The sequence below is a fragment of the Eleutherodactylus coqui genome, chromosome 4, assembly GCF_035609145.1.
Source record: "Eleutherodactylus coqui strain aEleCoq1 chromosome 4, aEleCoq1.hap1, whole genome shotgun sequence".
Lineage (NCBI taxonomy): Eukaryota > Metazoa > Chordata > Amphibia > Anura > Eleutherodactylidae > Eleutherodactylus > Eleutherodactylus coqui.
The window spans coordinates 47471099-47497005 of NC_089840.1; the positions used below are offsets into that span (position 1 = coordinate 47471099).

A 25907-nucleotide genomic window follows, 5' to 3' on the forward strand; every position below is an offset into this window, starting at 1 on the left:
GAAAGAGTTTTATATATTACATGTTTTATTACCATCCTGAGTGGGAGCGGATGGAGGGAGGGTCCATCAGAGGGAGTCTAACATTATTAGTCTATCAAATAGTTGCTCTAATTCAAAGGAGTCTGTCTCGGCAGCAACAATCATCGCAGTCATAGTCAATATAGTCCATATAGGTTCATTCTCTAAGACCTTGAGTAGACATTTCAAAACATAAAACCCCATTAACTTCTATTCCCAGCATCTTCAGTATCCAAAAACTGCAGCTAGCTAAACTATAGCAGCTACCAATTTGCTGGTTCCTTTACAGCTTCTAAGACTTTGTCACTCTTGTCCAACTTTTAAAGATGTCACTCTTCCTCTACATTACCACCAGATGTCTTCTTCATTATCATCTTATATTTTCTTGTTCCGCTGGGTAAACTTTTCTTTAACTTTTTCTTACTCTCATCCTTGCACTTACCCATGTAATAGAAAGTCCAGTCAATGTGGTCCACCACACCTAAAGTATTTCTGGCAGCTAAGGGTCTATCCTTCTCACTTCTTCCTGGGAACTTTTGGGCATACTGTATGGTAATTTATCTAGATTTTTCCATTCTTCTTTACGATACCACAGTTATGGGACCCTCAAAATGTATTCCACAATATGGTGAGCTTGGGTACCACACCTGCTTTAGTTCAAGGACCTGAAGCTATGTGGGTGCAGTGATTCTGAGGCAGGCAAGGGACCCCTTTAAGGAGCTACACTTTAATTTTCTTACAACCTCCTATTTCCTCAATAAACACCACTGAGTATTGCATGGTCATGAGCATGACTAATCCAAATTAAGAGCTAGGCCAAATTAAGGATTAGGAAAATCAAGGTGCCTTATCATTCGAACCCTGACAGCAGACACTCATGAGCCATCATGCACATTACATCATTGACGGATCTCACCAACATTGGTGGGTTTAGTCAAATTGGATATAATTTGTATGGCCAAATTTAGTCATTAGATGATTGGTAGAGTCCTCTGTAAAGACAAAACAGAGATCTTTCTATAAGGTTTGGTAAATTAGCTCTTTGTCTTCCAATAAGAGATGCTCATTTGCCCTACAATGATGCCCATTGAAATCAATGCGAAACCATATGATTATCGAATTCTAGGGTTACTCTAGAACGAGAACCAGAATTTAAAGTCTCTACAGCCCATTAATGGGGGTCTCCAATGGAGGAACTCTATCTCGGTTATAGATCTCATAGAAGAAAGTTATCCAAAGCCAAGAGCCTCATTCAGAAGAACGAAGATGAAATGTTCTTTAAAGGCCAATGTCTCCAAATGCCAACCCAATGATATGCGTGCAGTATATTATATCATGTTTGTATTGCACAATAGAGAACTCACATAGAATACCCATAGTAATAGTTATAAAGTCCCCATCTTTGCTCCGGTACTAAGTTACATTGCCGCAGTAATAAGCAGGTGGCATAGATGGAGGACAGGCAAGTTTTTCCCCATCCACCCTACTGTTTTCTTGCCAGTTGTGACAGGGCTGAAATATTTCCTTGCATTACTGCCGCAGTACAAAAAAAAGAAAAGAAAAAGAAAAAGTTGAGCTAATCCTCTTACTCCAGATAGAAGGGAGGGGGGACAGAGATCGTTATCTCCTTCTGTGAGCTCCTGCCCTCTCCTTTCTTCACTGCAAGTTCCTTCTCGCCTAATTGAACATCAGATCTCTCTAGCTCTGGTTCACAGCAATCTAGGGGCCTTGTCAGGGATATAACATCAAAAACAGCGGAAAATAAGAAAAGCAGAAGTTCAGGCGGACGATGACAGTCCACAAAATGTGTGTCACCTGCAAGAAGGGCCTCTGGACATTGTGTTTTATAATTGATAAAAAAATGTTTTGGCCGAGACTTTGTAGTCATTAAATGTGTATTCTCTTGGGTGTTCTTCACTGGTTTGCAATGAAAAAGCGCACATACATATATATCTATATATATCTTGTCTTGTTACAGTTTATAGCTACTGTATCTAAGGCTCTGCCCGCTATTGAACTGAATTGCAACCTTAAGAGGAGGAGTTTGCATGCATTTGCATATCTATCGGTGTACATGTGGATCGTCAAGTGGTTGTTCTTACTTCAGTGAAGGAATGCCTTCATTTATTCAGGGATTTAAGCACACACAATACACAAAAATGTGAGTGTGTTAGTAACAAAAAATGGAGAGAGGGACAAGGAAAGAGTCTGTATACAGAAGTGGATGACCAGAAAGTTCTACTGCATGCAAGGGCCTATCTAAGTTCCACAGTGGCAGCCCATCCTAATTCGGGGCTCTTGCAGAAAAGGGACCCAGATCTGCTTTATCTTGTCCCCTTTGGTATTAGGTGGCAAACATCTACTATAAAGGTGACTCTAGAGAAACTATGTTGGTAGGAAACATGGGGGTGCAGATTTGGCTCAAGGGTCACAGAAAGGGTTGAGGTGGAAACTCAGCACCATAATGTTTGATCTTTACTCTGGGGCTTACTCTCTCCTATGTATTGCAACACAGACAGCTTCTGCAAATTACATGTCTCAAGACTTTCCCAATGGCAGGTGAGATGTCTTCTAAAACCCAAGCAGGTCCAGAGCCCTGGGAATCCCTATGCACTCTACAGTATACCACCAGCTCCTTAAATTCAAAATGGCTGACTGTGGTAGCCACTTCCTGTCCATTTTTTATGGAAATAGCACGTAATGAGAAGAACATTCATGAGCACTGAAAGGTTTTATTTAGTTGGGCAGAGGGGACATAAAAATGTAAATTTTATTCCCAACACAAGAACATGAAGAAAACCAGTAAAAGCTAGGATAAAAATGACAGTCACTTCTACCACATTCTTCTTGACTTTTTGATTGACGCCTTGTTGAAGGATCTTAAGACAATGACCATGATGAAGCAAAATGGAGGCTGAGTTGAGGGCAAAAGAACTTCCTTTCACAGGTGAATAGGAGTGTGATAGGGTCAAGCAGCTCCTGAAAGCAGTCTTATTTTTATCTTTACTTTGGGGCCTCTTGACCTCCTTGTACAACACTCCTGTAGATAATGTATTCTGAAGAGTCAGCATAATGCAGGATATCTTTGGAAACAGAACTGTAAAGTAGAAATTATTGCAGAAAGTCTTTTTCTCACTTCCGAACCAGAAATCATTATGGAGAATTTGCTAATTAGAAAAACCAGGAATTGTACTGAGGACTCGTTAATTACTTCAGAGAGGCTCATCAACGTGCAGCTACAGAGTGTGACCTAATGTGTATGTATTGATAATGGGCTTACATAATTCTGTTGGGTGGTTAAGATGATTTGAAGATCACTGAAAGGGAGTCTGTCAGAGCCATTTACATCATACAACTAAGTGCAGCACCACGAAGGGGTTTGAAGGACACCAGCAAACATACCTTTATTGATGTGCGCCATGGTCTAATTACACGTGAATTAAAGTTTTAATCAACATGCAAATGAAGCTGCAAGTACCTAATAGGTAGTCCTATCATGGCAAGTGCTCAGGATTTCAGCCATATTTCCTGCCCCACATCTCTTCCTCTGTTTTGACTTGCAGATCCTGAGTCTGAGGCCTCATTCACACAATGATGTGCTAAAGATATTTACGGAAGTAAAACTTGCGTCTAACTGCGCTAAAAATTGCATGAATGAACGATAGCAAGTCTTGAACTTGATTATTGTTCATTCATTGAAATTGCCATTCACATGATTGGGAGTTGCAGAAAAAAGTGCTACTGCTCTGAGAGGAGAGAGAGGGAGATTAAAGAAAGCCCTGCGGGCTTCCCTTGATTGCTGAGGCTTCCCTTCATCTCAGCAGGGCTGGAGGGATTCCCTGCAGGGGAATCCCTCTCTTTCCGCAGCAGGGATATCCCTCCATCTCCCCTGCACAAGAACCCTTCCCTCTCCACTATGGAGATATTCCTCCTTCTCCCTTGCAGGAGAACCCCTCTCTCTCTGCTATGGGGAAATTCCTCTTTCTCTCCTGCAGGGGAACCCCTCTCTCCCCATTACGAGGGGAATTCCTCCTTCTCCCTTGCAGGGGAACCGCTCTCTCCCCGCTACGTTCATCTGAAGCTTTTCACAGGAAATCATTGGCTCTATTAGTCATGATTTTTTGACGCATGTAAATTAGCTGCAGCAAAATCGTTCACGTGAAAGAGGCCTGAGCTTAATGAGTCCAGCACTGGATCAGGCTAATTACAGCAATTTCAGCACTGGAATCAGTAATGTCAGAGGGCAAAGGAGCCATCAATTAAAGGAGTTTTCCAGGAATTTGCTATGGATGACCTGTACATGTATCCACGGCAGTCCTGGATCATCTGCCCCATTGTCAGTGCAGTGGGGCAAAATGTCTGCATTGGTGGTCAAAGCTAGAAGTGTAATAGACAGTTTTACACCAATTGAAATCAATGGGAATAAAGCTTTCCATTACACTTTTGGCTCCTCATTGCCACCAGAACCAGAAGTGTAGTAGATGGCATCACTCCCATTGATTTCAATGTGAGTGAAGCCGTCTATTACACTTCTGGATCTGACCACCATTGCAGAGATCTGGCTCCCCCACACTGTCAGAGGGCTGGAGGATCAGCTTGTTGGCGGGAATCCCAAGCGACAGACCCCCACGATCAACTATTGATAAACTATCACGAGGAGATGTCATCAATAGAAAACCCCTTTAAAATGGAGAGAAAGGCAAGTAGCAGAGATTATGGCAGATGGTCTTAGCACTTTCCGTGATGGGGACCAACCACTGGGTACTGGCAGCCTTATTTGCACATTGATTAAAACGTTGATTTATGTCTAATTAGACCATAGTGCGCATCAATAAAAGTATATTTGCCAATGTCTTTCATAGCCCTCTCTAGTGCTGAAATTAGTTGCATGGTATAAATGGCTCTGACAGATTCCCTTTAAAGAGATTCCCTTTAAAGTAAGAAGTCCAAGTGTGAATTTTTTTTAAATGGTCACAAATGCATTAAAATAAAATTAAACTAAAAGTAGCAGTACTGACCCACAGCTCCCACGGTCCTCCTGGTTTTTGCCTACGAACGGCTACCCCAGACCAATGAAGGCAATCAGAGGCCACGGTAGTGATGTGCTGTTCTCTTGGCATCACTGCTCAGATGATGGGAGCCATGATGCCAAGTGAATGGCAAATGACGGCTGTAGCCTCTAATTGGCTGCAGCAGTCAGGTGGTAGCGTTCAAAAACAAAGACCAGGAGGACTGCAGGAACTGCAGCGCTGGATCACCGGGGAAAAGGAGGGGTGATACTGCTCCTATTATTAATTTAACACATTTTCAGCTATTTTGTAAAAAAAAATGTCACCCTTTTACAAATCCTTTAATCACAGTATAAATGAAACGTTCTACAAATTTCTGATATACTTTATATATCAATGCCTGAAAATTCCCAAGATATTAGTTTGTATGCAGTGAATGAGAACACTCTTGTTTCTATTCATATCCAGTTCTGCTCTCGGCAGTGAATACAGTTGTATCCAATCTAGATAATGCTCTGTGAGCTAAACAGCCTACAGACTGATACATTGTAGCAAACAAGATATTTGTGCAGCTGTCGCTGATGTGTTTAGCTCAAAGAGCATTGTCCAGACTGGATACAATTGTATCCATTTCTTGGCGGAGAGCGGGACTAGCTATGTACATTTCACTGCCTCTCACTAAGAACAAGAATGTTCTCTTTCTTTGACAGCAAGCAGAGATTTTGAAGATGGTTAGAAACCAAAACACAAAGAATATGAGATTATTGTAGAAGTTTTCAGTTACACATTGATTATGCCTTCTTTACATGAAGCTAGAAGTACTTTTTAAGTGATACATAAACTGGGGCCAAGAGCTTGGCAGCAGGGGCGTAACTATAGAGGGTGCAGGGGATGCGGTTGCACCCGGGCCCAGGAGCCTTAGGGGGCCCATAAGGCCTCTCTTCTCCATATAGGGAGCCCAGTACTATGAATAAAGCATTATAGTTGGGGGCCCTGTTACAGGTTTTGCATTGGGGCCCAGAAGCTTCAAGTTATGTCTCTTAGCAGCATGGTTTAGGTATGGGTACGGGTACAGATACAGATAGAGGGGGGGCCCCAGCTCACGTTTTGCATCAGGGCTCCTGAGCCTTTAGTTACGCCCCTGCTTGGCAGGACATATTTTTGCCAACAAATTGCAATATAAAAGGCCATTATGCTACGATGGAGCAAAAAGAGAGGAGGACTGAGCAGCTATAAATTGAAAACTCAGCATCAGCCATCACAAACATTGCTTTTCAAGTTAAAGTTTTATAGAAAACCTGTAGATAATGTAGATTACATTTTGCAGTTTCAGTCCTCTTCCTTATGCCTCCTTAGTCTTGCTTTCATCTCGTCTTGTCGGCTTCTCCATGCTGCAATAATATCATCATCATCCATTTCTTCTGTTTCTTTTTTGGTCTTTCTATTCCTTGCCCATTGCCTACCATAGCTGTCACCTTCTAAGGGGTCACTTTTGTCTTCTTCATCATTCTTATTAAACCTCCCAGCAAATTTTCTTTTGGAGCCTAAGTCGATTGTATCTGAGATATCAGAATCTTCATGATCTTCTAAGTTACTTCTGGATTGTGTACTCCTTGGTAAATCAATATCTTCTAACCCATTTTCTTTTTGTGAGTTGGTACTGAGGTAGGGTTCAGAGTCATGGGATTCATAGACCTTAGCATGCCGGAGATTATCTGAATCTTCTTCAGAAGACATAGAAAATTGTGATGTGGCTCTGGTTGTGTCTCTGTAGCTCTGATATGATGAAGAACCCTCTTTTTCCCATTCTGATGACTTCCTGGAGTATCCGTTGACTTGAGAGTCCAGATCTCGTCCATATTCTGACTTTTTTGACCTTTCATAAGATTTTTCTTTATGAGATACCGAGGCTATTTCTGTGCTCACACCACTGAGCCATTTACTTACATTTGTTTCCAAACTTGTAGAGTTGGCACTCGAAAAATGATCGAGATTATCTAGGTAGGACGTCTTTTCAGATTTTTTCCATTCTTGGTTTGAAGACAACTTAGAACTTTGGAATTTTGAGCTTAGAGCACTTTCTTTCTCTTCCTCTTCATCCTCTTCTGTACCTTTCGCCTTTTTCTTTTTGTACAGGTAGCTTCGTTTGTTATCAGTGACAACTTTTTCCTTTCGATACTGGGTCAATTTTTCAGTCAACTCTTCTCTTATTTCATGTTCTTTCTGGTTGAGCTTTTTTAGATCCACTTCATCCATATAAAGTCCATAGAGTGGGACACTTGTTTGATTAATTTTTCTTTTAGCACTCGGTATATTCGTAGTTGAATTTGCAGATGAATTATAAGACAATACAGAGTCTGGGCCTTTAAGCTCACGGTGCTGAAATCCAGAACCCGAAAGACATGAACCTCCTGCTGCACCAAGCATGGAAGATCTTTCGTCATCAGCTCTTCTTCCAAGATCTCCTGAGGCCATACTCATTGCTGAAGAAGCACGGGACATCATCATGATCTCATTCTGTTTTTGAGCAATGGTTTCATTCACCACATTGGCTATCCAATTCTGAATACCTGCTATGGAAATAGTATCTGCCCCAGGTGGTAAATTTGGTGGGAGTACTGTAGGAACTTGTGCTTGGCTAGCAGCACTTTTAGCCTGAGACTGGCGGGATCTGTTGCTCTGCATGCTCAACACTGAGGCTGCATCATTACTACCAGTAGATGAAGGAGCAATCTGGAAAAGAGCAGATAGTGGGATGCTACCATTTATTGAACTTTCATTATCCCAGCTGCACATAGATTGACTTTCTTCTAAGTTCTGCTTAGAACGTTCTAAAATCTCGGCCCTCCTTTGTTTGCGTTTGATACTTGCAGTGTCTTCTCCTTTTGCCAGTTCCACAATTTCCTCCTTATTTTCATTGCCTACTTTCTTCTGATGCTTCATCTTCCAGGCCTGGTATGCTGATATGTTTACATCAGATTGACTAATTTGGTCTTCATCTTTTTTCTCGCCATTGTCCTCCTTGTTTTGGGCATCTGATGCTTCAGAGTCTTTCTTGTGAAACCCAAACTGAATTCTTTTAATTTTCCACCTTTCCAGAGCAGTCAGCTTATTTTTGTTCTTTTTGCAAAAGTTGAATAAAGAACTTGCTTCCGAGCAGAGACTTTCTTCATCGATGTCTTTTTCCAATTTTTTATCCTTCTCATCGCTCTTTGTTATGGCTTCCTTCTCAATTTCCATAAGACGCTGGTTCCACATATCCCAGGTACTGTCAGTTGATACAGAGTCAGTACGTTCCCTGTTCATTCGGCTCATTCGACTTGCTTCAAATTGTTGCTTCAACATCCGAATTTCCTGGGAGGTGACACTTTCCACATCACTAATTTCACTTGGTGAATAACATCTCTCACTCATCACAGCACTTCCTTCATCTCCAGGGTCAAGTGTATGATATTTAGCATTTTCCTTCTGCCAGTTATAAATCATCTGTCTTAGGTGATCTTCACTCACTTCTCCTTCTTCTGGAGGTCTTACACTTTGCCCATTTTCTTTAGTTGGCATTTCCCTTGGTGGAAGCCCTTGTTTTTTCCTCCATTCTTCATAGATCTTCTCCTCCTCATCTTCATCAATGAGTGTTGGCTGCTTGGACACCACACTTGATTTTCCCGCCATGCTCATGGTACTTCCCATAATGCTAGTCGTATCCTCTTCCTCAACAGTAATGGAGTGAACTTTAGCTCCCATAATGCTCTCTCTATCTGATCCTTCCATGACTATAGAGTGGGTCTTGGCTTCTATGACTGAGCCTTGACTATTGGTATCACCATCGTCTCCTCCATCAGAATATTCACGTTCTTCCAGCAATTTCTCATTAAGCTCTCGAAGCTGCATTATAAAACCATCATTAGGGTAGATGGCCCTTTTTTTGCGTAAGGTCATCAGGGCTTCGAGGATAGTCATGTGATGGAAAATCATCAAATAAGCTGCGACCAGGATGGCAGCCCTACTCATCCCCATCTCACTGTTCACCAAAACTTTACCTAAGAAGAGAGAATAGCAAAAGTTATTATTTTGTGACTACATTTTAGTTTGTGATCATCATGTTGATTATAAGACCAGCATAAATCTATACCTTAGATAGAGGGATGTACGGTAGCTATAGAAGGTGGAAAGGTGGCAGTTTATCTAGGCACTGCCCAAAGTCCGTCTACCACATTAAAACACCAGCATTATAAATGGCACGTGATAAATGGGGACCATGTTGCAGATTTTACATTGAGGCCTAAAAGCTTCAAGTTATGCCTCTACATAAACATCTATGATGACCTCTTACCCTGAGGGTATAGACACATCAGACTGATGTTAGAAGATCCCATCAATGATCTATGGTTCCAGTGAGACTGGCCAAACCCTTTGGTCAAACTCAGGGGGAAGAGGGCTTTAGAATTGCTATACTGAATATTCATGGGCGTTCCACTTGTTAAACCCCGTATGAGATACAGCAATAAGACTGGAGATGTTTAACACCTTCTCCCACTCCCTCTTTCTCCATAGGGACTAATATGAACGTTCTGCTAGACCAAGATGGAGAACTATACTTATCTTTTCACTGTGAGAATTGTTTTCATCCAGAGGTGTACATACTTTTGCAGTATGTTCTATACATCATTAAATATTGACCATAGCCACACTTGATCTTTAGAAAGTCTTTAATGCAGGGATTAAGAATTTCTGACAGGATATATCAGCTCGGGGGTCCTTCATTGTCCATAATGTCCTAAACTCACAAGGCTCTGCTGCTGCCGCTGCTCCGTAGCACAAGGACAATGCTATTTTTGAACGCTCTAGTGGACGTGGGTCAGGTCTCTGACAGGAAATGATTTATATTCTTGGATGGTGAAAACAGAAAGATAATACTAGAAAAAAATTACGACGACCAATAGACAAATGTCGCTTATTACATTGACGGAAAACGGTGCCAAAGTCTAGTGTCATATATAGTATCTGATTTTAATGAGACGTTATGCTTTTTGCAGTTTTCTGTAGCGAGTTTTTCTAATAGAAATGTTTTTTAAAATTCTATTTATTTAGAAATTGAACTTACTTTGTGAAGAAGGGAAAGGGAGACATGATAGAAAACTATGTATTTGCTAGGCTGCTTTTAGACCTGTATTAAGGCTCAGTTCAGGGTTTCCGTTTCCAGAAAAATAGCGCAGTCTGCGGTATTATTTTTCTGTCCAAAAAAAATAAAAAATCACAACGGAATGGAAAGAAATAGAAGCCTCTCCATTTGCTTTCCATTTTTTCAAAAACCCCAATGAAATCAATGGGGGGAAAAACATTGTTTAACAGCGCTAGCTGCTGCTAAACCCCCTCCCCCTCTCTTCTTTGGTCAGTTTCTATAGACTCCCATAGGAGTAGATGTGATTTTTTAATTTTATTTTATATAGCTTTATACAATTAAAGGCTAAATCATACCCCTCGCAGGGGGTCCTTAGAGATATAATAGGCGTGATTTTTTGATGCTCCTACTTTGCGTCAAAATGACGCTTGTGGGAAGGAGGCCTAAGTTATATAAGTAAGGTTCAGGAGGGATGAAAACTAAACACTGGAACAGCGGAGGCCAATCTGACATTAGTTGTTTAGACATTTACTGATCACCGTAATAAATTCAGTCTATGAATAGGCAGCTAATAAAATTTCCACTTTAATGCATTTAAATAATTTGCTAGCTCTAGCTGCAGCAGCTTGATGCTCTATCTATCTATCTATCTATCTATCTATCTATCTATCTATCTATCTATCTATCTATCTAATATCTATCTATCTATCTATCTATCTATCTAATATCTATCTATCTATCCCATATCTATCTATCTATCTATCTATCTATCTAATATCTATCTATCCCACATATGTCAAACACAAGGCCCGCGGGCCGAATCCGGCCCGCTGCCTCGTTTCATGTGGCCCGCGGCGTGCCGACGCTGCTCACCACTAAGCAATTAGCAGCTGGGGTGCTGCAGCTCCCCGCTGGCATATTAATATTTTCCACATCACTTCTGCCCTATTCAGCTATTCCAGCGACCTGATTGGTTGTTTGGGTTGGCTGATTCACCAATCAGGTTGCTGGAACTGCTGAATAGGGCAGAAGTGCTGTGGAAAATGTTAATATGCGAGCGGAGGGGAAGCAGCGCAGACAGCAAGGAGGTGGTAAGCATGTGGTTTAGGGGGGCTAATGGTGGCTGCTGCTGGGGGGGGTTAATGGTTGCTGCTGGGGGGGGGGGTTGATGGTTGCTGCTGGGGGAGGGTTAATGGTTGCTGCTGGGGGGGGGGTTAATGGTTGCTGCTGGGGGGGGTTAATGGTTGCTGCTGGGGGGGGGGTTAATGGTTGCTGCTGAGGGGGGGGGGTTAATGGTTGCTGCTGGGGGGGGTTAATGGTTGCTGCTGGGGGGGGGTTAATGGTTGCTGCTGGGGGGGGTTAATGGTTGCTGCTGGGGGGGGGGTAATGGTTGCTGCTGAGGGGGGGGGGTTAATGGTTGCTGCTGGGGGGGGGGGGGGTTAATGGTTGCTGCTGGGGGGGGTTAATGGTTGCTGGGGGGGGTTAATGGTTGCTGCTGGGGGGGGTGTTAATGTTTGCTGCTGGGGGGGGGGTTAATGTTTGCTGCTGGGGGGGTTAATGGTTGCTGCTGGGGGGGGTTAATGGTTGCTGCTGGGGGGGGGTTAATGGTTGCTGCTGGGGGGGGTAATGGTTGCTGCTGGGGGGGGGGTAATGGTTGCTGCTGGGGGGGGGGGTTAATGGTTGCTGCTGGGGGGGGGGTTAATGGTTGCTGCTGGGGGGGTTAATGATTGCTGCTGGGGGGGGTTAATGGTTGCTGCTGGGGGGGTTAATGGTTGCTGCTGGGGGGAGGTTAATGGTTGCTGCTGGGGGGGGGGTTAATGGTTGCTGCTGGGGGGGGGTTAATGGTTGCTGCTGAGGGGGGGGGGTTAATGGTTGCTGCTGGGGGGGGGTTAATGGTTGCTGCTGGGGGGGGTTAATGGTTGCTGCTGCTGGGGGGGGGTTAATGGTTGCTGCTGCTGGGGGGGTTAATGGTTGCTGCTGGGGGGGTAAATGGTTGCTGCTGGGGGGGGGGGGGGTTAATGGTGGCTGCTGAGAGGAGGGGGGTTAATGGTGGCTGCTGAGGGGAGGGGTGTAATGGTGGCTGCTGAGAGGAGGGGGGTTAATGGTGGCTGCTGAGAGGGGGGGTTAATGGTGGCTGCTGAGAGGGGGGGTTAATGGTGGCTGCTGAGAGGGGGGGGTTAATGGTGGCTGCTGAGAGGGGGGGGGTTAATGGTGGCTGCTGAGAGGGGGGGGTTAATGGTGGCTGCTGAGAGGGGGGGGGAGCTAATGGTGGCTGCTGAGAGGGGGGGTTAATGGTGGCTGCTGAGAGGGGGGGTTAATGGTGGCTGCTGAGAGGGGGGGTTAATGGTGGCTGCTGAGAGGGGGGGGGTTAATGGTGGCTGCTGAGAGGGGGGGGGGGGTTAATGGTGGCTTCTGAGAGGGGGGGGGTTAATGGTGGCTGCTGAGAGGGGGGGAGTTAATGGTGGCTGCTGAGAGGGGAGGGGTTAATGGTGGCTGCTGAGAGGGGGGGGAGTTAATGGTGGCTGCTGAGAGGGGAGGGGTTAATGGTGGCTGCTGAGAGGGGGGTTAATGGTCGCTACTGGGGGGGGGTCAATGGTGGCTGCTGGGGGGTACAATGGTGGCTGCTGGGGGGTAATGTTACTACTGGGGCCACTGTGGGGGTCAGTATTAGGGCTCGTTCACATGGGTATTTCAGTTGCGCAAATACACAGCGTATTTGTGCTATCAAAAATCGCTTATGCCTGCCTATTTGGGCACGCCAAAAAGAACGTAGATGGGCCCCCTGAGATAGTGCGCAAATATGCAGTGAATACATCGGTTTCCTGCGCATTCACCACGTATTTGCGCGGCCAAGTCACTTCAATGGCCTATTGGGGTGCGCAGTATGTAACAGAATGATGTGTGACAATATACATCATGTGAATGAACTCACTGAAATCAGGGGCTTCCATTCACTGCATATTATGTACGCAAATACGCTTGTGTGAACAACCCCTAACCGTACTGTTTTACAATCGGCCCTTTGAAGGCAACCATAAGCCTGATGTGGCCCTTGGTGAAAATGAGTTTGACACCCCTGATCTATCCCATATCTATCTATCTTTCTTTCTATCTCTCTATCTCATATCTCTCTTCTATCTATCTCATATCTATCTATCTATCTATCTATCTATCTATCTATCTATCTATCTATCTATCTATCTATCTATATCTCTCTCATATCTCTCTGTCTATCTCATATCTATTCATCTATCTATTTCATATCTATCTCATATCTATCTATCTATCTATCTATCTATATATCTCACATCTATCTATCTATCTCATATCTATCTTTCTTTCTATCGCTCTATCTCATATCTCTCTTCTATCTATTTATCTATATCTTTCTCATATCTATCTCATATCTATCTATCTATATATCTCACATCTATCTATCTATCTATCTATCTATCTATCTATCTATCTATCTATCTATCCATCTATCTATCTCATATCTATCTATCTTTCTTTCTATCGCTCTATCTCATATCTCTCTGTCTATCTTATATCTATTTATCTATCTATTTCATAGCTATCGTGTTTTCCCAAAAATAAGACCCTGTCTTATATTAATTTTTGCCCCAAAAGTGGCATAGGGTCTTATTTTCAAGGGGGAGTCTTTACTCACCTAGCAGGTTCCTGCTACTGGTCTCCGGCGCTCTGGCAGGCTTCCCTACACTTGTCAGCACTGACAGATGATCTCATGCTTTAATACCCCACCTCCAGCAAGAGATCGTTCTGATTGGTTCACGTGCACCACCTCAGCCGATCAGATCCAGCGCTCGATGAACCAATCACAGCCATTCATTCATTGTTTTTTTCATGTAGTGTAGCTTAGGCTTATTATCAGGGTAGGTCTTATTTTTGGGGATCTATCTATTTATCTCATATCTATCTATTTATCTATCTCATATCTATTTATCTATCTCATATTTATTTATCTATCTATCTCATATCTATCTATCTCATATCTATCTATCCCATATCTATCTATCTATCTATCTATCTCATATCTATTTATCTCATATCTATCTATCCATCTATCTATCTCATATCTATTTATCTATCTATCTCATATATATTTATCTATCTATCTATCTCATAGCTATCTATCTATCTCATATTTATTTATCTATCTCATATCTATCTATCTATCTATCTATCTATCTATCTATCTATCTATCTATCTCATATCTATCTATCTATCTATCTATCTATCTATCTCATATCTATCTATCAATCTATATCATATCTATCTATCTATCAATCTATCTATCTATCTATCTCCTATTTATCTATCAATCTATCTATATATCTATCTCCTATCTATCTATCTATCTATCTATCTATCTCCTATCTATCTATCTATCTATCTATCTATCTATCTATCTATCTATCTATCTATCTATCTATCTATCTCCTATCTATCTATCTATATCATATCTATCTATCAGTCTTTTATTTTTCTATTATCCATCTGTCTTATTTCAGCAGATAGAACGTTTTTCCACTGCAGGCATAATTTCGGTGTGTTGTCGGGGTGAGGGAGTGTAATTTGTGTACGTATGTGCTGAGAAGCATAATACAGCCATTAATCCAAACTATTTGTGGAAAACCAAAACCAGCATCTGACTGTCAATTGTATTATTATACTCTACTTATATTTTATGCTTTGTTTTTGTAACTCTTAAAATAACGCTAAAGCCCTGATGATTCATCATGGAGTCAGGTCTGTCGTGGCAGCAGCTTATTTTTATCCCTTATCCGGCCTGTGGGGCCCTATAACTGGGAAGGGGCTGATGTCCACTTTGTGGTGGAGAGTACTGAATGGCAAAATTGTTTCACTGCTGTTAGAAACGGCCATTTAGCATCGAGACGTACAATTAAAGGGGAACTAAAATGATGGAAAATATGAGCATTATCTGTGTGTTTTCAGGACTTATACAATAAGGATGGAGGATTTTGCCCTGCTTGGCATATCTTGTACTTGTCTTGAGTTAGTTAGTGTCTCATACTCCAGTCACATCCAAAGCTGCAGTGCATTGTTGATGAGTATAGATTATTCATATTCTGTAAATTGCAGTAAATTAAAAGAAAGAAACTTACAAACATTTGTTCAGACAACATAGTGTAGTACTATTAACCCTTAAAGGTGATGTGTAGTACTATTAACCCTTAAAGGTGATGTGCAGTACTATTAACCCTTAAAGGTGATGTGTAGAGCAGCGTGCATTTCACCTATTCAGAGTAATTGTTAGACTTTCCTATACTCGGGACAAATATTTAGCATCTAAATAGATCTTCATGCAGAGTGTCTTTTTGGCACCCCCACCCTCCTAGGCACCTGCCACATGGGGTCAGTGCTCTTCACTGTTGTATGAGGAGTTATGTGCAAATCTAAGGCTATAACTTTTTCAATAAACATCATAAGTATAATGAGATATTAATGCAAATGTATCAAGATGGCACTTACGTTTTCACAGCCTTTTAGGCATGCTTACACCACCTAATAGCCTTTGCGCAATTGTTGCAAGTTGTTTAGCCACTCGCATTGCATTTTTCAAAACGGTTGTATATGTTGCAGAGTGGGATTTAAAACAACCCACACCTTCCATAATTGTGGACGCAAATGTCAGGCAACATTTGATTGGTTTAGGGCCCATGCACTTCAGCGTACGCAATTATGGTCCGTGGGAAAAGGCACTGTTTTTACTGCATGTGTATCTGTGTGTAGCATGCATTTTTCATGCATGTTTTTTCCATCCCTGCTGCAACTATATTTCATGCATGCAAAAAAGAAAAAAAATGAAGGCCCAATTGATGTCACTTTTTCCCACTGTATTCTGGCAATATATATATATATATATATATATATATATATATATATATATATATATATATATATATATATATATATATATATATATATATATACTGAGAATATGAATGGAGCTGCGTATTTGCTGTGTTTTTACATAATTTTGGTTCCTAAATATGGCCGAAAATAGAACATGCTTTATTTTTTTTTCTACTCCTGCCCCTAGCCCCAGTGTTTATGTATATGTGTAAAATATGTTGATTCTAGACTGCAAGGCCAGAGATCAATGAGTGTGCAGTAGAGATGAGCGCGTATACTCGCTAAGACACATTACTCGAGCGAATAGTGCCTTAGCCGAGTATCTTCCCGCTTGTCTCTAAAGATTCGGGGGCCAGCGCGGGTGACAGGCGAGTTGTGGCGGGGAGCGGGGGGGAACAGGGGGGGAGAGAGGGAGAGAGAGATCTCCCCTCCGTTCTTCCCTGCTCTCCCCCGCCGGCCCCCGAATCTTTAGAGACGAGCGGGGAGATACTCGGCTAAGGCACTACTCGCTCGAGTAATGTGCCTTAGCGAGTATACTCACTCATCTCTAGTGTGCAGTAGTTCTGGTGACTACATGTCCCATGATGCCTTGCCCAGGCATCACTTAGGAAATATGGCAAGATCACATCTATCAGAAGCTATAATCATATAGGCCATTCCAAATTGTGAGTAGGAGGATGGAGAGCCTAAGATGCATGTCTAAGGGTACATTCACATGGGCGACTTTCTCGCAAGTTTTGTGTGTTGCGAGACGCACAAAACTCGCACTGAATTAGACACCATTGTTTTCAATATTTGCATGTGTGATTTTGTCTCCTGCTGCAAGCTAGAGAGATCGCAGCATGTTCTATTTTACTGCAAGTCCACTGAAATCTTGCCCATTGTTTTCAATGGGTGAGAAAACTAACCGCATGGCACTTGCATGTACTGCGCTATGTACAGCAGCATGCAGCATGTCACAAGCGGTAAGCAAACTTCAGCTGGTTTTCGTTAGAGTAATAATAAATCCTCAAACATGAGTGGGACATAAACTAGTAACAACATACAGTATCTGATTATTACCCCTGTAGGTCAGTAATGCTTCATCCAGGAACTCAGCAGCCGGTCGGAAGAATTTGGAGATGTCACAGTCTGGAAAGTCGTCGACCTCCACACCCATATATTGAATTTCCATACCAGTGTAAAAATTGGGCCCTGTAAAGACGGTGGTGTTGTGTCCGGCATTTAAGATGTGGGTGATACCCATTCGCTTCAGTCGTCCTTTGTTGACTGCCACACTCCTGAAATAAATCAGTAAGTCCTGTTTCTGTCAGTCTTGCAAGAATACAAATCCTCCTGCAATAACATTTATATAAGACCCCAAATATGTAGATCACTTCTTTCCAGAATTACCCCTTCCTGGTTATAGAATACCACAATTAGTAATGTAAGAGCTGATACTTTATCATGTAATATTATCTGTAGCTGGGCCTGCCGCCTCTTGATCATCGCTACTGATAACATCCCTGCACTGGAGGATCCTCGTCATTATTATTGCAGGCAATGTGCTGGACAGAGGTTGCTGCAATGTGTTATGAGATCATTACCGGCTGAGGGACCTGCAGCCTCTCACACTGGATACATCTAAGAGCCGAGCGGCTCCACATTGTGTGACTGACATATGGAACTGGACAATGTGTGCAGATGCGAGAAAGACATCACACATATCTATCTCAGTTCTATCTATTTATGTAATAGCTATCTATCTCATAACTATATATCTTTCTATATCATATCTATCTATCCCATAACTATCTATCTCATATCTATGTAATATCTTTCTATCTATCTCATATCTATCTAATATCTTTCTATCTATCTCATATCTTTCTTTCTATCTATCTATCTATCTATCTATCTATCTATCTATCTATCTATCTATCTATCTATCTATCTCATATCTATCTATCTATCCAATATCTATCCATCTCATATCTATCTATCTCATATCTATCTAATATCTTTCTATCTATCTCATATCTATTTATCTATCTCATATCTATCTATCTGTCAGTCTTTATTTTTTTATTATCTATCTTATTTCGGCAGATCTCTTATCTATCTATGTATCTATCTATCTATCTCATATCTATCCATCTATCTATCTCATATCTATCTATCTATCTATCTATCTATCTATCTATCTATCATTCTCATATCTATCTATCTATGTATCTATATATCTATCTATCTATCTCATATCTATCTATCTATCTATCATTCTCATATCTATCTATCTATCTATCTATCTATGTATCTATATATCTATCTATCTATCTCATATCTATCTGTCAGTCTTTTATTTTTCTATTATCTATCTTATTTCGGCAGATCTTTTATCTATCTCATATCTATCTGTCGTGACACGCTGGCCGCAATCTGGAGGTGGAGCCAGGGTGATATCATGACTTCAGCCTCACCCGAGGTGACCGTGTCTTTGGGCCATCCGCCCTGTTATTTGGCACCGGGAGCTCATAAATACCTTCTTCCTGTCACTGCATAAGACTGCTATGGTTTCATATTCCCTCATTGGGACTCAGTGTATAAATATGCCCATCTTCACAACCCTGCTATAACATCTCCAGTGGTGTATGGACTGATTGGCAGCAGAGAAGTGTTTCCTCAGCAAATCAGCCATAATAGAAGTGTATTTATTACGGGCCCGCCTCTACATGGGCGCCGACTATTGTCCTGTCTGAGGTGTTTGGCGCGTTAGTGAACACCTGTCAACTAAGTACCTGTGGCTGTTTATTCTGTGTGGGGCTTATTCACTTAACAGTGAGGTGATCAATTAGTGAAACAGGTTGCCACAGGAGGTGGTGATGAGTTCTCCTTCGAGGGAAGTCTTCAAACAAAGGCTGGATTTAGTGATCTTTGCACTGCCATTTTCCATTAGCTACAAACTATATACTGAAGACTCACTTTTCAGCAATGAAGACATTAGGCCAGACTTCATCGACCTCATTGAGTGGAGATTCCATATGGTCCTTCAAGAGTTCTCTCTGTAGATCCATGACACATGGGGTGTTGAACAAGCTCCTGTCATCTATCTTCTCCTTGACTCGGTTATATAGGTCCTCCACAAAAAGCTGCTCGGCTGACTCCAGAAGTTCTGGATTCATGGGGTCCAGCTTCACCTCTTTGGTCTTCAGTTCTAGAATAGAGATAAATAATGCCAGATATTTTTCTTTCTATCTCAAGTGAAGACATAAGATGTGCTGCTAAAGTTATAGCCAATCTCAGAAAGTCCTGCTGACTCCCTTCTGAACTTTGGTATAAGTAATCACACCCCTTGTCCGGGTGTAAAATACTGATGGCCTATTCCTCAGGAAAAGTTATCATTAGTAGATTGGCAGGGGTCAATTGGCTGTTGTTTGCCCAGCCGATGTGCTTGTGCACTGAGCTGATTTCTGCAGGAAATAGACAGCTCCGATCTTACTGTAGTGGCCAGGTTTGGTATTGCAGCCTGTGTTTCATTCATTTAAATGGGAACTTGGCCTGCAATACCAAGCTTGTCCACTAAAGTAAGAATGGAGCTACTTGCTTCCTGCAGAATTCAGTTCAGTCCATGACTGCACCAGCTAGGCTAAGAGCAGATCAGCAAGGGGCCCAGGCACCGGTGATGACTTATCCTGAGGACTGGCCTAAAATAAATATGTGCAAGTGGTCTTCGTGTTGCAGGAGTCAATTAGCACTCTCTACTGCAGGAGCCAAACGGCAATCGTTAGGAGGTGCGCACCAAACAAACACATAGTTATTGGTTAGTAGTTTACATCAAACTATAATTAAGCGACTACTTTTAGGGGAGCTGAAACAAACAGACTACTGAACAAATTCTTGCTTGTCACCCTGTTGGTGACCATATTTACACATAACAACTGTCTCTTACAATCACTCTATCAACTGACTAGTCAGACAATAGTTGTCCCGTGTAAAGCTACCTTTACATTGGCTATGCTCCTATGCATGGTCCTGTATAAATAAAGGCAAACCCTACATGTGATTACCTCCATCTATTGTAAGTGTAGTTCCCCTTTAATTATGACCTGGCCATATTACAGATGTCCTAATATAAAGGAGGCCTGTCCTGTTTTGGAATTATCTGAAAGTTGTCCCTCCTGCTCTGATCTTGGATATAGAAATGATCTCTGTAGAATTTCTTTTTGGCAAAGACAACTAGAAACCATTAAAAAAAAGCAAAACGTTGGACGATTAATGAGCGGATTAAATATTATTTCCTGGAAAATGGCCCAAAAAACACATTTAGATGGAGAATAAAATCATAAAAGTGATTAGAAAATGAAACATATGAAAAATTATAAGGGTAGTTTTAGAAGATTGTTAAAAACGAAGCTCCGCCTCTGCAGCATATTTTTTTATCAGTGAGCAATATCCCAAATCTTCGTATTCATTACTTTTCGCTGGTGTCTATCACTTACTTCTTCATTTTTTTTCATTCTGTGCAGTCTAGAGAAAAAAATCTTGCGGTCTCAAAATGCTCAAGATGATACCGTCGTTACATGGAAACAGTCAACAAACTTTTTTTTGGAATCCATTAACAAGATACTGTTGCTGCCTGGAAGCCATCAATGAAATTGTACTGCTAAGGTCCTGTTCACACTGTTCATCCGCTTTGTAGATATCAATGGAAATCCTCAGCAGAAGGGCTCCTTCACACGGATATATGTGGTTTCGCGCTAAGCAGCGCGTGCTTGCGCCGCGAACGAGGCACTTTTGGGCGTGTGTCTGCGTATTCTACTGTACTTTTTTGCGCACCCAGGGCCTGTTCATATGTGTGCGCAACACCCTTCTGCCCTGATTTAAGAGCCGATTTTGCCTAATCGGGTCCAGATGTACTCTTTTCACTGTGGTTTTGCACTGTTTTTCGCCCATCCCCTTGCGTATTGCGTTCACATTTGCGCACCCCAATAGACTTTTAGGGATTCCTTTGTTACGCAAATGCACACAAAATGGAGCATGCTCTACTTTTATGCGCAAGAGGAATGCCTGCGCAAAAAAATAAAATGTGACTAAACCTATTGAAATCAATGGGTTTTATTCTCTGCGTTTCGAGCGTAAATGTTATGCGCGCTAATGGGCCCGTGTGAAGGAGCCTGAAGTCTGCGTGTTTTCAGCGTGGATGTCTGTCGTTGGTTTGAATTTGTAGCAGACACGGATCCACATGTGGATTTCGCCCAGTTCAGTTTGGCCAACGCACATACAAATTGTCCAACGCAGTCAGGGCAAAAACACATTGCCGTAGATGCAGCTACGCTCGGTGTGCAGTTGCGCCTGAACAAGGGAAATTTCTTCTCCCTCGCTGGCTTTTCAAACTCGGTGCCGGAGCGCAGGAGTTTCAAAATACCCGCAGGAAGATAGGTGCCGCCCGATCTTCCCGGCACAAAGTATTCGCTGCATGCGGGGTAGGTAGGGCATGACCTATCTTTTCTAGGCCATGGTATTTACGGGCGAGGAATCCCAAAAGTGAAAGTAAAACCACTGAAATCCTACTGAAATCAGGGGTTTCGTCCCGTTACCGTTATATGGCCGTGATGATCATGGCTGTATAAGGGGAGAAAAACACGCCGATGTATATAAGCCAATGAGAAGTGGATTTGAAATATGTTGTGGCAAAGATCAAGTCACATATGTATCTTCCATTCTCTCACCCATTCAGACGGCCAGGGCTGTGGCATCTATACACAGCAGCCCGGAATACCGTAGGCTGGGGGGAGAGAGTTCAGCTCTGCTAAACTCCCTTCCCCTCTGCCCCCCTTGCCGGCTGCCGGGTGGGAGCTTAGCAGAGTTAGTCGTGCTAAGCTCTCTTCCCCTCCCTCCCCAGCCTATGGGAGTCTTTCGGACTGATATCGCCTCGCCCTTGTGAATATATCCAAAGGGGAATATGTATCATCCTTTTTTGGCTTAAAAAAGTTGCAAAATTTTGTGTAAAAATTTTGTGACATTTTAAGAAGGGGGCGTGGCTTGCCAGAAGTTGACATGGGCATCCTGGACCCACATATTAATTTAGAATCTGTGCCAGGAATCTACTCCAGATCCTAGCTGGCATAGCTTTCTGTGTAGATGCACGGAGCAGTTGAGATAACCTAATATATTACATGCACCATGCTCCGAGGGGCGTATGAAACACCGGTCTTAATAAATCTCCCCCAAAGTGTCTGGCAGGACGGTTGTTGAATGGAATGAACATATGGCAACTTTAGGGTAGCGTTGGGCTTCATGCTATTGTTCTTCCATCTATAGCTCCGGGTGTCTTGTAGTCTGGTAAATGCTAACTTTAGGACCATAATGCCCAGGATACCAGAAGATCTAAATATTCTCGTATTTTATCATTTTTTTAATATTCTCCCAACTTTACCCTCTGTCTTGGGGCTGAGCCGACTTCTCACAAAATACAATAGGAAGTAATGAACTTGATAAGTACAGCCGGTGTGATGTCTGTGAATCTTCCCGATCCTGTTCTTCACCAGTGAAATCTTTGTTGGAGCTTCTGAGGGTGTCAGAAGTATTTTGTGAAAGTAGAAGTGGGACTGGAAGGAGACTTCAAAGGTGCTCAGCGCTCAGTACAGGGTGCATATGTCGGCTTTGATTTTAAGTCCTTCAGAGGTAAAAAATTGCTCTGAATTTTCCGGTGGAGTAGAAAATGTCGGCTATTTATTTGACTGCATTAAAGTTGATGTGTCAGGTTATTCTTTTAAGAGCATTTCCCCCTAAAATCAAAAAGTAATGACCTGGAAATACAAGTCCCTGAATCACCCTTCAGTGTAGAGCCTTCATAGTCTCATCAGCCATATTCTGCTATCTCTTGGGTTAGTGGATGCTGTGGGCAAACTACAAAGCATTTTTCGTGAGCGTGAACCAGAAAGCTTAGGATGAGTTATATCAGCCACTCTTTAATAAAATATAGCCATTGTGTGGTTCCAACCAATGGAGGACTCCAAGAATACAACTTTAAAGTGAATATCAACCCTGGAGGAACATGTTTTTAATAGGAAAGGTCCAAAATTCCGAGCATATAAATTCCTTAATAAATCATTATAGCGGTCAGAGCTCAATTATTCTGATACAGAGCCCCAAACCATCTGCATATGATAACATTCTATCCGCCTGAAGGCATCACTACAGGCAACATTGAACTCGGTAATGACTGTTCTTCAATGATTGGAGTACACTCTGTAGTCAGGACGGAATCAGCTGCATATTGTAGTTTTTTACAAATGCAATCTACATCAGAATTTGAGTCACTGTGTACATACATTACATTATTTATCCTGTACTGGTCCTGATTTACATCCTGTAATATACTCTAGAGCTGCACTCACTATTCTGCTGGTGGAGTCACTGAATACATACATTACATTACTTATCCTGTACGGATGCTGAGTTACATCCTGTATTATACTCCAGAGCTGCACTCACTATTCTGTTGGTGGAGTCACTGTGTACATACATTACACTACTTATCCTGTACGGATCCTGAGTTACATCCTGTATTATACACTAGAGCTGCACTCACTATTCTGCTGGTGGTGTCACTGTATACATACATGACATTACTTATCATGTACTGATCCTGAGTTACATCCTGCATTATACTCCAGAGCTGCACTCACTATTCTGCTGGTGGAGTCACTGTGCACATACATTGCATTACCCATCTTGTACTGATCTTGAGTTATACTCCAGTGCTGCACTCATTATTATTCTGGCTATACAGTAGGAACAGTAAGCAAACTTGTAAGACATGTCCTAACAACTTAGCTGAGCTTCTATGTCTGGTTTTATATACAGCAAACATATAGATGACTGGTGTATATAAAAGTCACTTCCTAGAAGACAAAGCACCATAAAAAAATGTTACGCAGACACTGAACAAGCAAGGTATGCTGTAAGAATTTCTGCTGTGAAGCCTGCAGAATTTTGAATACTCAAGTTATAATATGGGCTGGTCTTTGGTTAACAGAATTCCCTTTTCCCATGGAGTATCTAGTGTCTAACCCATAGACCTATAATAAGACCATTAAGTATGAAGAAAGTTCAGAAGAAGAGGGAGGAAGCAGAAAACTTCCAAGGCAACCATGACCCCAAGTAAAGAGAGTGTATGGTCTTAAAAATGGATGGCATGCCTTCCTTACAAAGAGCGGTATCAGTGGTTACAAGCTGTAAATTACATTGTTTGGACGAGTGACCTGAGAAACTAACTCAGTTGTTAAGTAAGAGATCAGGGAAGAATTTGTCACTCTGAGTATAAACTGCCAGGATGGAGGGGGGATTCACTTTTGAATGGATACATGGAGGCAGAGGCGTAACTTTAAGCTTCTGGGCCCCAATGCAAAATCTATAACAGGGCGCCCAACTATAATGCTTTATTATTAGTACTGGGTTCCCTATATGGGGGAGAGGCCTTATGGGCCCCCTAAGGCTCCTGGGCCCAGGTGCAACCGCACCCCCCGCATCCCCTGTAGTTACGCCTGTGCAAGGAGGTAATAAAGTGAAATACAGAAAAAGGTTGAGTTTGGTGAATATGGAGACATTTTTGCAAAACATTTTTCTGTATCTATCTCTAATATCCATCCATCTCTCATATCTATCTATCTATCTATCTATCTATCTATCTATCTAATATCTATCTATCTAATATCTATCTCTCTCATATCTATCTATCTAATATCTATCTATCTAATATCTATCTCTCTCATATCTATCTATCTAATATCTATCTCTCTCATATCTATTTCTCTCATATCTATCTATCTAATATCTATCTATCTATCTATATATCTCATATCTATCTATCTAATATCTATTTCTCTCATATCTATCTATCTATCTACATCATATCTATCTATCTATCTATCTATCTATCTATCTATCTATCTATCTATCTATCTATCTATCTATCTATCTATCTATCTATCTATCTATCCATCTATCCATCCTCTCCTACATGGTCTCTCCTCCTTTCAAGTTTGAGCAGAACACAATCCTTCTCCTTTCTATGAGATGGCAGCCTGTAAAATGGACTTTACCTTCACTTATAATCTTCTTGGCGGCTACTGAGGATGATAGGTGGATTGGTTCCATGAAGATGCTTTCCGTGTATGCGTCGGAGACCATAGATAAGCTGCAAACACAAATGTGAAGGGCAAATATTTGTACAATTCAGAAAATTAGTGGATTAGAGGATTCTGTAGAAAAATGTAAAATACCTGCTCCCCTGGTGTCCGTATTTACATAGTCTCCAACATAATAATGGAAATTACCACTTATACTCTGCCTCTGAGGTATCTAAGCCCTTGTGATACCGTCTACTGAGCTGCTATCTCTAACCTATTATGTCCGATATTGTCTGCTACGTTCTGTATCTAAGCCTCCGTTCACATCCGCAGTCGGAGTTTTCCTTCTTCTGTTCTGTCATTGGGATAGAAGAACAGAAACAAATATTTTTGTTTAAAAGGCACTCTCATGCGGACAGCACGCAGACGGGACGGCAGCGAACAGCGCGTCCATCCATGCTTCATCCTGAAATGCTGCCGTGCTTCACAATAAACATACTTTCAAGTTTGACTCGAAAGGGAGCTACAATGGAGCTTCAAATCGTAGGGGCGGGCTGCTATTTTGTATCTGCGCATTTTACTGTATTTTTGCGCTGACGGAGTTTGTTCACATTGGCAAGGGACACAATAATTTAAAAGGCTATACAGCCTAATTAGCCCCTAGCAGTTTTGATTCTACATTAAAATGCGCTGCATATTGCGTAATTACGCAGGTATCGGGTGCGCACCCCCCATAGACTCCTTTG

At 42.0% G+C, this 25907-nt stretch overlaps 1 protein-coding gene across 2 annotated transcripts in view; it reads right to left on the bottom strand.

Moving 5' to 3' along the window:
• Positions 1–2730: 2730 nt before the first annotated feature.
• Positions 2731–25907, bottom strand: part of STYXL2 (serine/threonine/tyrosine interacting like 2) — a 56114-nt gene continuing 32937 nt past the window's right edge. The window contains exons 3-7 of one of the 2 annotated variants that reach the window (XM_066599382.1): positions 25135–25229; positions 19010–19241; positions 17111–17328; positions 6346–9067; positions 2731–3115 (exon numbers count right to left, since the gene is read on the bottom strand). In XM_066599382.1, coding sequence (XP_066455479.1) covers positions 6357–9067; positions 17111–17328; positions 19010–19241; positions 25135–25229 — 3256 coding nt within the window. In that variant the 3' untranslated portion in view covers positions 2731–3115; positions 6346–6356. Of the gene's footprint in view, positions 3116–4871; positions 9068–17110; positions 17329–19009; positions 19242–25134; positions 25230–25907 lie in introns of those variants that run through there. The other variant, XM_066599381.1, reaches the window with a different exon arrangement.